Source organism: Salmo trutta, chromosome 31, assembly GCF_901001165.1.
Source record: "Salmo trutta chromosome 31, fSalTru1.1, whole genome shotgun sequence".
NCBI lineage: Eukaryota > Metazoa > Chordata > Actinopteri > Salmoniformes > Salmonidae > Salmo > Salmo trutta.
In genome coordinates this window covers 9,185,390-9,200,303 of record NC_042987.1, presented here as the reverse complement: position 1 = coordinate 9,200,303, position 14,914 = coordinate 9,185,390, and the positions used below count along the sequence as shown (strand labels likewise).

The 14,914-nt window shown below is 46.8% G+C and overlaps 1 protein-coding gene across 2 annotated transcripts in view; it reads left to right on the top strand.

Annotated features, from left to right (window-relative positions):
- epha4b (eph receptor A4b) overlaps positions 1-14,914 on the top strand; it is a 128,715-nt gene that overhangs the window by 97,905 nt on the left and 15,896 nt on the right. For both annotated transcript variants that reach the window (XM_029725073.1, XM_029725072.1), the window contains exons 14-15: positions 10,774-10,835; positions 12,489-12,698. In XM_029725073.1, coding sequence (XP_029580933.1) covers positions 10,774-10,835; positions 12,489-12,698 — 272 coding nt within the window. The remainder of the gene's footprint in view (positions 1-10,773; positions 10,836-12,488; positions 12,699-14,914) is intronic.

Here is a 14,914-nt window from a genome sequence, read left to right as displayed (position 1 = left end):
TGTTGCTCTAGATTTTTAATGGAGAGAAACAGAGAGAGGGAATCAGAGCGAGAGACAGTCAGACCAGCAGATAGAGAGACAGAAAGATAAACACTAATCCCCCCCCATCACTAAGCCCCCCCCCATCACCCCGGCGTCATAGTCAGTATTCAAAAACAGCCCCACCGCACGCCACTGTTCAGTGGCACCTAGGTCACGCAACAAAAGAACAAATGCATATGCATGACCCACATCATGAATATTAATATTTCACAGAGTTAATTGGATGTGTTTTTTAGCTTCATGAATATTCAGCAACGTGCATATCAATGCTGAAATTCCCTCTGAATTTCTTATTAATTTGTATTTCCTCTTTTCTTTGCACTCTCCCTCTCTCTCCTCGCTCTCTCTCGCTCTCTCTCCCCCTCGCTCTCTCCTCTCTCTCTCGGTCTCATATGGTAATATGAGATGGTAATTTTGACCTTTGCTTGGCTGGGTTGGAGCGGTTTGTAGAACTATTAGCAGAGTAAATCAGATTTGCTTTTCATTTCCACAGGCACATGTTGGTAATTGCTGCTCTTTCCTCTCAGAAGTAACATTTTAATGCATTGTGAAACATAAGCTGAGCACACACACACACACACACACACACACACACACACACACACACACACACACACACACACACTCACTAAGCACACACCTGTGCACACACACACACACACACACACACACACAGAGAAATATACACATACACACGATGGAAATACCATAGTTCATTTGGCGGATGTAGCACAGAGAATCTTTTTTAATGAATATTATTCATTGTCTTTCGTGGGGGAATAGAGTAAGTGTGTGCCCGGCATGTGTATATGTATGTGTGTCTTTAGAGACGATTTAGAAAACCATCGAAACACAGATATAGTACTGCAGCTGAGCAGCAATTTCACAGGTCACAGCCCAGGGTGTGAGTGCGTGGGGGGGTTAGAGGTGAGAGAGGCGGGTCGATATAACTCCTCCAGCCCTTCAGACAGTCCCAGCTGGTCCCTTCACACCTCATACACTCTAATCATCACCGCTGACCACTCACATGGGGCTCAGGGGTGTGTGCCTGTGTGCCGCGTGTTTTTCTGTGTGTGTACCTCTAGGCCAGCGCGTGTGACTCTCTCTCTCTCTCTCTCTCTCTCTCTCTCTCTGTCCATTTCAGTCCATGTGAGTTTTCTATAACAGGCCATATTAGTTCATGCATTTTGCATTCATGGAGTACATACTTGTTCCTTTGTGTGTGGTTATGAGTGAGTGTGTGTGTGTGTGTGTCCCTGTGTGTATGAAAGTGTGTGTGTTCTCATTATACCCACTTTAAACCCCAAGAGCCTTCCATCCCGCTGTCCTGCTATTCTAATAACAGCCTGCCTGTCTCTCTCTGATTGCTGCCATTGTTATGCAAATGGTAATGCTGCTCACACAGACGACTAGGAGAGGAAAGTAGACCTTTATTTCCTCCGTCTCTCCGCGCATCGGGGGGAAAAGTGCCGCGTGCGCTCTCCCTATCTCTCTCCCTCCGTCCTTTTATCTCGCTCCCATCCCTCCAGTTATCTCTTTATCCTCCCCTTTTATGCGCCTCACACAATCGCTCCGGGCAATCGGCTCATCTGGAAAACCATCAATTAGGCGCACCTCGTCATTTCATCTGCCCACTATCCATCTAATGCATTCTCTCGCAAGCACTTGGGTGAGGGCTGCTCCGATCTCTCCCCTAATCTGTTATCCTCTATTTAGGGAAAGTAGTTATTATTTTGGAGGCTCTCCTTTGTGTGAGGGACAATGTGAGTTTAAACACTCTTTTGTGCGGTGAATTTATTGGAGATCTGATGTGTTCCCCTCGCATTCTCTTTATGCCCCTCCGGCCGTACAAAAAGAGAGATCCACACCCTGTTAAACATATTATGTATCGTTTAGTTAAAACCCCTTCATCTTAATCTAGACCCAGTTACCATCTCCTGTTTAACATTCCCTATGTTTCTGAAGCTGGAACACACACAGTAAATAGAGGAGCCCGGTGGCGTATGAGGTTCAGAGGCCAGGTCTCTCGTTAAAAGCATGCGTTAATGAAGAGCTGTTAAAACATAAAACTCCTGGATCCATTTTACACTCTGCTGCTCTCACACCTGGCAGAAGATCAATAGGCAATCTGCAAGCCTGCTCACCACCCTACTGCAAATGAACTAGCTCTGGAGCACTGAGCATCACACACAGATACACACATCGACCTACACACTCAACCTGTTTGGGCTAGGGGGCAGTATTGAGAATTTTGGAAAGAAATATGTGCCCATTTTTAACTGCCTCCTACACCAACTCAGAAGCTAGAATATGCATATTATTGTTCAGGTTTGGATAGAAAACACTCTGAATTTTCTAAAACAGTTTGAATGGTGTCTGTAAGTATAACAAAACTCATATTGCAGGCAAAAACCTGTGAAAAATAGATTCAAAAAAATATTGTGACTGTACTATTTAGTGTCATTGTTTTATAGATACCACAGTGAGAAAGGATTCAGTTCGCAACTCCTACTGCTTCCACTAGATGTCAACGATCTTTATAAAGTTGTTGGAAGCATCTGTGATGAATACAGACCGAATTAGAATGCTTGTAAGTTGACACGTCATCACTTCATTTTTTGCGCCTGCGCATAAATCTGAAAAGAGTGTCTTTGTCATAATCGTTTATTCTAGACACTTGATAGGTTGTGTGAAAATATTACTGATGTTTACTGATGTTTCACGTTAAAAATGGACCAAAAGATTAATGCTAAACAACGTTTGACATGTTTGAACAAAAATAAATAGATTATTTACTAGGTTTTTTTTAGCTTTTCGGCGTGACTTTACACTGCCCACCTCATTTTGTGGGAGCCTACTGAACGCTAACTATTTGGACATAAATTATGAACTTTGTCAAAAGAAACCACATTTGTTCTGGACCTGGGATCCCTGGCAGCGCCTTCTGATGGAGATAATCAAAGGTAAGGGGATATTTAGAATGTTATTATCGATATTAGATGATGCTAATGCTAACGGTATAGCTTAGCTTAGCTTATAGCTTAGCTTATGTTGTTAGCATAGTACCCAGTTTATTGCAAAATGTGATTTCCCAGTAAAGTTATTTTGAGATCTGGCCATTCGGTAGCAATTACGAGATGATAATATATTATTCTTTGAATGACAATATTATAATTTACCAATGTTTTCGAATAGTAATTCCGTGATTTGTAATGCTGGATTCACTGGGAGCATTCGAGCCGAAAAAAATTCTGAATTTCACCGCGACTGTAAATGCTGTTTTTGGATATAAATATGAACTTGATGGAACTAAAAATGCATGTATTGTCTAACATAATGTCCTATGAGTGTCATCTGATGCAGATTGTCAAAGGTAAGTGCATAATTCTAGCTAGTTTTCTGTCTGTTGATGCCCTTCTTTGAATTGGCTAAACATTACACGCAGCTATTGTCAATGTACTCTCCTCACATAACCTAACTTTATGCATTCTCCGTAAAGCCTCTGAAAATCGGACAGCGTGGTTAGATTTAGGAGATATATCTTTCAAATGGAGGAAAATAGTTGATTATTTGAAATGATTACTCTTGCAGTTTTGAATTCCCCGCCATGGTCACATGACAATGAATCCCAATACCGGGATAAGATCCTGGCCTCAACAAGTTTTAAAGGGATACTTTGGGATTTGGGCAATGAGGCAGGCAATGAGTCAGGTGAACTCGTGGATACCATTTTTATGTCTCTGCGTGCAGTTTGAAGGAAATTGCTAACTGGCGTTAGCAAAAGTTGCTTACTAGCATTAGCATAATTGCTTACTAGCATTAGCATAATGACTGGAAGTCTATGGTATCTGCTAGCATGCTAGCAGATAGCCGTAGACTTCCAGTCATTACGCTAACGCTAGTTAGCATTGGCTCGCGAAACAACTTCTAACTTCCCTCATACTGGACACAGTGACATAAAACTGAGTGTACAAAACATGCTCTTTCCATGACATAGACTGACCAGGTGAATCCAGGTTAAAGCTATGATCCCTTGTCGACGTCACTTGTTAAATCCACTTCAATCAGTGTAGATGAAGGGGAGGAGACTGGTTAATGAAGGATTTTTTAGTCTTGTGACAATTGAGACATGGAGTGTGTATGTTTGCCATGCAGAGGGTGAATTGGCAAGACAAAAGATTTTTGAACAGGGCACCGTGAAATGCTTACTTACAAGCCCTTAACCAACAGTGCATTTCAAGAAGAGTTAAGAAAATATTTACCAAATAAACTAAAGTTAAAAATAATAAAAAGTAACACAATAACATAACAATAACTAGGTTATATACAGGGGGTACCTGTACAGAGTCAGTGTGCAGGGGGGTACAGGTTAGTTGAGGTAATTTGTACATGTAGGTAAGGGTGAAGTGACTATGCGTAGATAATAAACAGCGACTAGCCAACTTGACAAAACTGTGGGAAGCATTGGAGTCAACATGGGCCAGCGTCCGTGTGGAATGCTCTCGACACTTTGTAAGGTCCCTGCCCCGACGATTTGAGGGTGTTCTGTGGACAAAAGGGGGTGTGACTCAATATTAGGAAGGTGTTCCTAGTGTTTTGTACACTTAGTGTATACACTGTATTCTACTCAAGGCTCATCCTATATAACTACTGTATGCACTGTATACACCTTTTCTATTCATATACTGTCCATAATATCTATACACACCATCATATACATATATATATATTTATATTCCGGACTCTGACATTGCTCTTTCTGATATTTCTTAAGGTTATGGTTCTTTTATTTTGTGTGTATTGTTTTGTATTGTCAGGTATTACTGCACTGTTGGAGCTAGAAACATAAGCATTAAGCTGCTCCTGCGATAACATCTGCATAACACTCCTTCCGTGGCATCCAACTGCTTTTAAATGCTAGTAAAACTAAATGCATGCTCTTCAACCGATTTGCTGCCCGTACCCGCCCGCCTAGCATCACAACTCTGGACGGTTCTGACTTAGAATATGCGGACAACTACAAATGCCTAGGTGTCTGGTTAGACTGTAAACTCTCCTTCCAGACTCACATTAAGTATAAGCGTCTCCAATCCAAAATTAAATCTTGAATCGGCTTCCTATTTCGCAAACAAAGACTCCTTCACTCATACTGCCAAACATACCCTCGTAAAACTGACCATCCTACCGATCCTTGACTTCGGCGATGTCATTTACAAAATAGCCCCCAACACTCTACTCAGCAAACTGGATGTAGTCTATCACAGTGCCATCCGTTTTGTCACCAAAGCCCCATATACTACCCACCACTGCGACCTGTATGCTGTATGTTAATGCTAAATTGTAATTATTTCGCCTCTATGGCCTATTTATTGCCTTACCTCCCTACTCTTCTACATTTGCACACAATGTACATAGATTTTTCTATTGTGTTATTGACTGTACGTTTGTTTATGTGTAACTCTGTGTTGTTGTTTTTGTCGCACTGCTTTGCATTATCTTGGCCAGGTCGCAGTTGTAAATGAGAAGTTGTTCTCAACTGGCCTACTTGGTTATATAAAGGTGAAATAAAAGAAAATAAGTTTATGTGACCAAATACGATTTGAAATTGATTTGAGAGGACACCTCTCTTTCCCGGTCATATCACATAGTCACAACAATAGGCCTAACACACCGTTTCTTTACCAGTGCTGCAGTCTCCATGAACGTATATGTGTCCTATCGAAGCTGAGTGCTGTCCTTTGGTCCTGATCATCAGAGCTCTTTGTTGCTGCCGGGTGCTCGTTTACTGACGCACTCGCATAGGAAAAGGCTCTATATGGGGAGGCGGTTACAAAAGCTACCGCTGTATTACCACTCTGAGTTAGAAACTGGACTGGCCCTAGAAGCATATACACTGAGTGTACAAAACATTAAGAATACCTTCCCTCAGAACAGCCTCAGTTCGTCGGGGCATGGACTCTACAAGGTGTCGAAAGCCTTCCACAGGGATGCTGGCCCGTGTTGACGCCAATACTTCCCACCGCTGTGTCAAGTTGGCTGGATGTCCTTTGGGTGGTGGACCATTCTTGATACACATGGGAAACTGTTGAGTGTGAAAAACCCTGCAGCGTTGCAGTTATTGACCAGTGCGCCTGGCACCTACTACCATACCCCGTTCAAAGGCGCTTAAATCTTTTGTCTTTCCATTCACCATCTGAATGGCACACATACACAATCCATGTCTCAATTGTCTCAAGGCTTAAAAATAATTCTCTAACCTGTCTCCTCCCCTTCATCTACACTGATTGAAGTGAAATCAATAAGGGATCATAGCTTTCACCTGGTCAGTGTGTGTCATGGAAAGAGCAGGTGTTCTTAATGTTTTGTACACTCATTGTGAGATAAAAGCTACACACAACTCATCTAAAAACAAGTTCGCTCTGTGGGCTTGACGTGACTCTCTGCACTTGTTTATCATAATGAGTGTCTCTTTATTTCGGCCCGGCTGAAGTGAATGTGTTTCTGTAGGATATTAAGCACAGGGCTTTATTTGTTAACACAGCAGACAGGCATTGAGCTAATGGGAGAGAGGCTAAATGTGGCTACCTGACCCTGTGTGTATGTGTACGCGAACGTACACGCACACATGCGCGCGTGTCCGGCATGTGACTCCGTCTCCGAGCCCTGGTCAACGGGGTCTATTGTCTGGGAGCAGAGCAACAGAGGGAGGGAGAGATAAACAGATAGATAGAAGGACAGAGGGGAGTGTGTGTGTGTGTGTGGATTGGTGCTAACCCCCTGCCATCTTGTCAGGCTAATTCTCCATGGTGGGAGTCCAGATGGAGACTTCAGATAGCACAGGAATTACAGAACAATAGGATAATGGCATGGTCTAAATGAATGAAGGACGGTCTGGACTGCTGAACTGAACGGTGACGTTTTCTCAAGCGGTCAGAGTAGACAAACACAGTGAAAACACTCGTCCCATTCTCTTTCTAGTTAGGGAAGCTCTACTTCGCACGCTTACCCAGAGAAATAGAGCGTCGTTAACCTTCATCCAATGAGATTATATTGTCATTCTTTTTTCAAACCTTGCGCTCCTTCTATCACAGTATTGTAACGGCTGTTGAATGGAGTAGACCAAGGCGCAGCGTGGTTAGTGCTCATCTTTGTAATTTAATGGAAAAATGGAACACTTTACAAATAAACAAAAGACGACAGCCAAACAGTTTTGTCAGGTAAGATAACTAAACAGAAATTAACCACCCACAAAACCCAAAGGAAAACAGGCTACCTAAGTATGGCTCCCAATCAGCGACAATGATGTACAGCTGTCCCTGATTGAGAGTCATACCAGGCCAAAACAAAGAAATACAAAAACATAGAAAAAAGGACATAGAATGCCCACCCTAGTCACACCCTGGCCTAACCAAAATAGAGAATAAAACCCTCTTTATGGCCAGGGTGTGACAGTACCCCGCTACCCAAAGGTGCGGACTCCGGACGCAAAACCTAAACCTCTAGGGAAGGGTTCCAGGTGGGCATCTATCCGCGGTGGCGGCTCAGGGGCGGGACGCAGGACTGGGGACCCTCGCTGCGGGCCCCGGACTGGCGGGCGACTCTGGCTGCGCCGGACAGGCGGGCGGCTCTGGCCCGCCGGACTGGTGGGCAGCTCTGGCTGCTCCGGACTGGCGGGCGGCTCTGGCTGCTCCGGACTGGCGGGCGGCTCTGGCGGCTCCGGACTGGCGGGCGGCTCTGGCGGCTCCGGACTGGCGGGACTTGCAGTAGGCACAGGATTCACCAGGCTGGGGAGACATGCAGGAGGCCTGGCTCTGGGAGCAGGCACAGGACTCACCAGACTGGGGAGACACATAGGAGGCCTGGCTCTGGGCGCAAGTACAGGATTCACCAGGCTGAGGAGACACGCAGGAGGCCTGGCGCTGGGAGCAGGCACAGAACTCACCAGGCTGGGGAGACACATAGGAGGCCTTGTCCTTGACCGAGGCACTGGATACCCTGGGCCGTGGAGGCGCACTGGAGGTCTCGAGCTGAGAGCCTGCACAACCCGTCCTGGCTGGATGGTGACCTTGGCCCGGCACGTGCGGGGCGCAGGCACAGGACGCACTGGGCTGTGCCGACGCACTGGAGACATAGTGCGCAGAGCCGGAGCAGGATATCCTGGCCCGAGGAGACGCACTGGAGGTCTGGAAAGTAGAACTGGCCCAATCCTTCCTGGTTGGATCATCACCCGATCCCGGCAGATGCGGGGAGCTGGGATGTAACGTACCGGGCTGTGACCGCGCACTGGAGACACTGTGCGCTCCACCGCATAACACGGTGTCTGACCAGTACAACGCACGCCATGGTAAGCACGGGGAGCTGGCTCAGGTCTCCAACCTGACACTGCCACACTCCCCGTGTGCCCCCCGCAAAATGTTTTTGGGGCTGCCTCTCGGGCTTCCTTGCCAGCCGTGTTCCCTCATACCGTTGCTGTTGGTCCTGCCTCTCGGCTTCCTTGCCAGCCGTGTTCCCTCAAACCGTTGCCGTTGGTCCTTCCTTCCTGCTGCCTCCGCTCTCCTGGCTGCCTCCACCTGTTCCCATGGGAGACGATCCCTTCCGGCCAGGACCTCTTCCCACGTGTAGGATCCCTTGCCGTCCAGGATGTCCTCCCATGTCCAGTCCTCTTTTCCACGCTGCTTGGTCCGTTGGTGGTGGGTGGTTCTGTAATGGCTGTTGAATGGAGTAGACCAAGGCGCAGTGTGGTTAGTGCTCATCTTTGTAATTTAATGGAAAAATTGAACACTTTACAAATAAACAAAAGATGACAGCCAAACAGTTCTGTCAGGTAAGATAACTAAACAGAAATTAACCACCCACAAAACCCAAAGGAAAACAGGCTACCTAAGTATGGCTCCCAATCAGCGACAATGATGTACAGCTGTCCCTGATTGAGAGTCATACCAGGCCAAAACAAAGAAATACAAAAACATAGAAAAAAGGACATAGAATGCCCACCCTAGTCACACCCTGGCCTAACCAAAATAGAGAATAAAACCCTCTCTATGGCCAGGGCGTGACAAGTATCCTGTCTGTCTGCCTGTCTGTCACTCTCACACATACACACACACGTGTCTGTCTGTCTGTCTGCCTGTCTGTCAGTCCGTCTGTCTGTCACTCTCACACATACACACACACGTGTCTGTCTGTCTGTCTGTCTGTCTGTCTGTCTGTCTGTCTGTCTGTCTGTCTGTCTGTCTGTTAGGTCAGGGGGGCCGGCTGTGAGCTGTCAGACCCCCCCCCCCCCCCCCCCCCCCCCGGTACAGATCAATCCCACAGACCCTTTCATCGGTGCCTTTGATAGAGCAGTCACAGGACACACACACACACACACTTCTCCGCAGGACAGCCTCGAAATCAGATGGCTGTCGCAGTGCTGTCCCCATGCTCACCATGCAATACACACACACACACACAGACACACACACACACACACACACACACACACACACACACACACACCCTCTGGCCTCATCTCTGGTAGCGGTGTCCTCTCTGACAGCCACATTAGTCTAAGGGATAAAAGTGGAAGGGAATTGGATTTTCCTCTGCTGGGGGTGAGGGTTAGGATAGGCATTTATCAGTGTGTGTGTGTGTGTGTGTGGCATTTATCTCAGTGAGATAGTGATTTCATTTAGGGTGATGTATCACCATCTTTACCCAGTATAGAGCTGTACCGTAGGACTCCCCTGTGTTGTTACTGACATCCCCTGACGACCTTATCCTCCCTCACCCCCGGCTCCCCCTTTTCCTCCCCCTCCCTCCCTCCCTCCCTCCCTCCCTCCCTCCCTCCCTCCCTCCCTCCTCACCTATCTCTCTTGCCTTCTCCTTTATTTCTCTCCCCGTACTCTTCCTACTCTACCCTCACCCCTGACAACCATATTTCCCCCATACCTCTCCGCTCTCGTCCCAATCTCACCCGTCACCCTCCTTTTTCAATTGTCCTCGTCTTTCCTCACCTCTCTTTCCCTGTCACTCATCTCCTCCTCTCTCCTCCCTCCTCCCTCTCTCTAGCCTCTCTCCTCCCTTCTCCCTCTCTCTCTTTCCTCTCTCCCGGGGGGGGGGGGGGTCGTGGGTACGGGGTCATGTAAAGCAGTGCGGTGCCTGCGTATGGGGGTACTTTGTTCGTCATTTGTAAGCCCCACCAGGTGCCAGGCGGGGAACTAGACCTGTCAATCAATCACATTGACTACCCCCTGCCTCCACCCCCTTCCCCCCGCCCCTCAACACACATACAGGTGTTCATGTTCCCCCTCCCTTCGTCCGTCCCCCCTGTCCCTTTCCCCCTCGACCCCAAGAGGCTGATCAGTATTCATGAGATCTCAAGACGGCCCCCTGCACACACACCCTGGTGGATTGGCCCATAGTAATTATCTCCTGACGCTTATGCATGGCCCTGATTAGAAGCTGTCACTGTGAATGATAACGACATGCCATGAGATTGGTCTCCGCTGGGACCACTAACCTCTCCTGGCTCTACCTTCATGCCATCATCTCTCTGTAGTATGTATCTGTGTTGTGTTCTGTGTATAAATGTCAATGTGTTTTTCTCTGTGTCCTCAGGTAAGCCAGTATATCTGTGCTGTGTTCTGTGTATAAATGTCAATGTGTTTTTCTCTGTGTCCTCAGGTAAGCCAGTATATCTGTGCTGTGTTCTGTGTATAAATGTCAATGTGTTTTTCTCTGTGTCCTCAGGTAAGCCAGTGATGATCATCACAGAGTTCATGGAGAATGGATCCCTGGATACCTTCCTGAAGGTTAGTTTGTGTTAACGCACACACACACACACACACACACACACACACACACACACACTGCACTGTCATTGTTCCTGTACTACACTCTCATTATTCCTCTCTGAAGGTCAGCTTGTGCTGCTCCTATAGTATTAAAACATCTCTGCTGTTCGAAAGAGGGATGGAAAGAAAAATAAATTGTTTGTAAGAAAGTACTAGAGTCCTTTCAGTTCTGAAAGAAAACCACTCCACCCCACTGGCCTCAATCGTACTGGATGAATTTACAGTAAAAGCCTATGGAGGGATTTACTCACAAACCTACAAACCCACACACACACTACATCCGGAATGTTTAGAATTGGGCTTGGTATACATAGATGGACAAGTGGATGACCACGAGTGTAATGTCCATCTTTCCGCTCCTATAGCCATCCACTAGACCTTAATCCAGTTATACCTAGTTTACGTTACAGCAGTACCATCCCACATAATATCCTGTTCTACCACACACACACACTCGGCTCTCTCGCTCTCAGAGAAATATCCATCTACATCCCCTGTCGGTGTTTCAGCAGCTGTGGAGTAAGTTAATTAGGCCTTGTTTTGTGAAATGCTGATTGATTGCTCTGTCTTTTCAACCCACAGACTTCCTCTTTTATCAATCTCTCTCTATCCTATAGCAGCACTTCCAGTAAGGGATATGAGGGAGAAGGGGGGGGGGGGGGGGGTAGGCATGAGTGGGGGTTGGAGAGACGAAGGGAGGGAGAGAGATGGAGGAGAGAAAGTGGGGCAGAGAGAGACAGAAATATGGTGGGAGAGAGAGAGAGGGGGAGAGAAAGAGAGAGAGCGAGAAAGAAAGAGAGAGAGATAGAGTGGGTGAAAGAGAAAGAGAACGAAAGAGAGGGAGGGAGAGGGATGCTTTGTTTTTGTGACCGATGCTTAATTGATCTGGGGTCTAATGAAACACATGTAACCCTTGGTGGAGCTTGATGACCTATAACCCCAAAAAACTGATCTCAGAACTATATTGGATTTTTATGAAGCCACTATTTATGAAAGTCATTATGCTGACTACCCAGATCGAACATCGCCGACGCGTGTGTGTGTGTGTGTGTGTGTGTGTGTGTGTGTGTGTGTGTTTGTGTGTGCGCTCGGGTGTATATGAGCGAGTAGTCTTCTTCTTCTTTGGTGTCAGTTTTCATCATCATTCAGCCAGAGTATTGTGGATGTGAATGTGCTCCACTTAAAGAGAATTGTATCTGTACTGCGGTAATGAGAGTAGTACAGTGGTGATCTGTTCTCAGTGACACAGCCTACTGTATATTAGTGGAACTGTGGAGATGGACGTTTGAGATTGTGGGAGAAAATAGTTAGTCAGGCTGGGTGTGTAATTGATAGAGTAAGCCTACTGTGGTCTGGGTGTGATGTGTGTATACTGTATGTGTTCAATTCAAGCCAATTCAATCAACTTTATTGTTCCACAAGGGCATGTTGTAACCGGGTCGACGGTGACAAAACAGACAGAACATATAACAGCAAACAACTTGTATACAACAGTGTCTCCCTCTCTCCTTCTCTCCCCCCTCTCTTCCTTTCTCTCGCTCTCTGTCTCTCACTCTCTCTCGCTCTCTCTCTCTCTCTCTCTCTCTCTCTCTCTCTCTCTCTGTGTGTTAGAAACACGACGGTCAGTTCACAGTGATCCAGTTGGTGGGCATGCTGCGTGGCATCGCGTCGGGCATGAAGTACCTGTCTGACATGAGCTACGTTCACCGAGACCTGGCTGCCCGCAACATCCTGGTCAACAGCAACCTGGTGTGTAAGGTGTCTGACTTCGGCCTGTCCCGAGTACTGGAGGATGACCCTGAGGCTGCATACACCACACGGGTAAGACACACACATACGACACATGTAATGTCAATGAGAATGTGTTTCTATACCGTACATGTAGGTAAAGGAATGTGCTAGTTAAATCAGACTGATACAGGGTGGTGCGATTGGAATTTGGTTAGACCCTTACCCCCTTGGCACTTCATGAAGATATAAAAGGACTGGATAGGCATACAGTCCATTCAGAAAGTATTCAGACCCCTTCCCTTTTTCCACATTCTGTTAAGTTACAGCCTTATTCTAAAATGTATTAAATTACTTTTTTCCTCATCAATCTACACACAATACCCCATAACTACAAAGGGAAAACAAGTTTTGAGAAATACCATATTTACATAAGTATTCAGACCCTTTGCTATGAGACTGGAAATTGAGCTCAGGTGCACCCTGTTTCCATTGATCATCCTTGAGATGTTTCTACAACTTGATTGGAATCCACCTGTGGTACATTTAATTGATTGGACATGATTTGACAAGGCACACACTTATGTATACTGCTCAAATAAACAACACATCCTAGATCTGAATGAAATAAATAATCTTATTAAATAGTTTTTTCTTTACATAGTTGAATGTGCTGACAACAAAATCACACAAAAATAATCAATGGAAATCCAATTTATCAACCCATGGAGGTCTGGATTTGGAGTCACACTCAAAATTAAAGTGGAAAACCACACTACAGGCTGATCCAACTTTGATGTAATGTCCTTAAAACAAGTCAAAATGAGGCTCAGTAGTGTGTGTGGCCTCCACGTGCCTGTAAGACCTCCCTACAACGCCTGGGCATGCTCCTGATGAGGTGGCGGATGGTCTCCTTAGGGATCTCCTCCCAGACCTGGACTAAAGCATCCGCCAACTCCTGGACAGTCTGTGGTGCAATGTGGCGTTGGTGGATGGAGCGAGACATGATGTCCCAGATGTGCTCAATTGGATTCAGGTCTGGGGAACGGGCGGGCCAGTCCATAGCATCAATGCCTTCCTCTTGCAGGAACTGCTGACACACTCCAGCCACATGAGGTCTAGCATTGTCTTGCATTAGGAGGACCCCAGGGCCAACCGCACCAGCATATGGTCTCACAAGGAGTCTGAGGATCTCATCTCGGTACCTAATGGCAGTCAGGCTACCTCTGGCAAGCACTGTGCGGCCCCCCAAAGAAATGCCACCCCACACCATGACTGACCCACCGCCAAAGCGGTCATGCTGGAGGATGTTGCAGGCAGCAGAAAGTTCTCCACGGCGTCTCCAGACTCTGTCACGTCTGTCACGTGCTCAGTGTGAACCTGCTTTCTTCTGTGAAGAGCACAGGGCGCCAGTGGCGAATTTGCCAATCTTGGTGTTCTCTGGCAAATGCCAAACGTCCTGCACGGTGTTGGGCTGTAAGCACAACCCCCACCTGTGGACGTCGGGCCCTCATACCACCCTCATGGAGTCTGTTTCTGACCGTTTGAGCAGACACATGCACATTTGTGGCCTGCTGGAGGTCATTTTGCAGGGCTCTGGCAGTGCTCCTTCTGCTCCTCCTTGCACAAAGGCGGAGGTAGCGGTCCTGCTGCTGGGTTGTTGCCCTCCTACGGCCTCCTCCACGTCTCCTGATGTACTGGCCTGTCTCCTGGTTGGGCCTCCATGCTCTGGACACTACACTGACAGACACAGCAAACCTTCTTGCCACAGCTCACATTGATGTGCCATCCTGGATGAGCTGCACTACCTGAGCCACTTGTGTGGGTTGTAGACTCTGTCTCATGCTGCCACAAGAGTGAAAGCACCGCCAGCATTCAAAAGTGACCAAAACATCAGCCAGGAAGCATAGGAACTGAGAAGTGGTCTGTGGTCCCCACCTGCAGAACCACTCCTTTATTGGGGGTGTCTTGCTAATTGCCTATAATTTCCACCTGTTGTCTATTCCATTTGCACAACATCATGTGAAATGTATTGTCAATCAGTGTTGCTTCCTAAGTGGACAGTTTGATTTCACAGAAGTGTGATTGACTTGGAGTTACATTGTGTTGTTTAAGTGTTCCCTTTATTTTTTTGAGCAGTGTATATAAGGTCCCAGGGAAAAAACCAAGCCATGATGTTGAAGGACTTGCCCATAGAACTCCGAGACAGGATAGTGTCGAGGCACAGATCTGAGAAAGGGTACCAAACATTTCTGCAGCATTTAAGGTCCCCAAGAACCCGATGGTCACTCTGACAGAGCTCCAGAGTT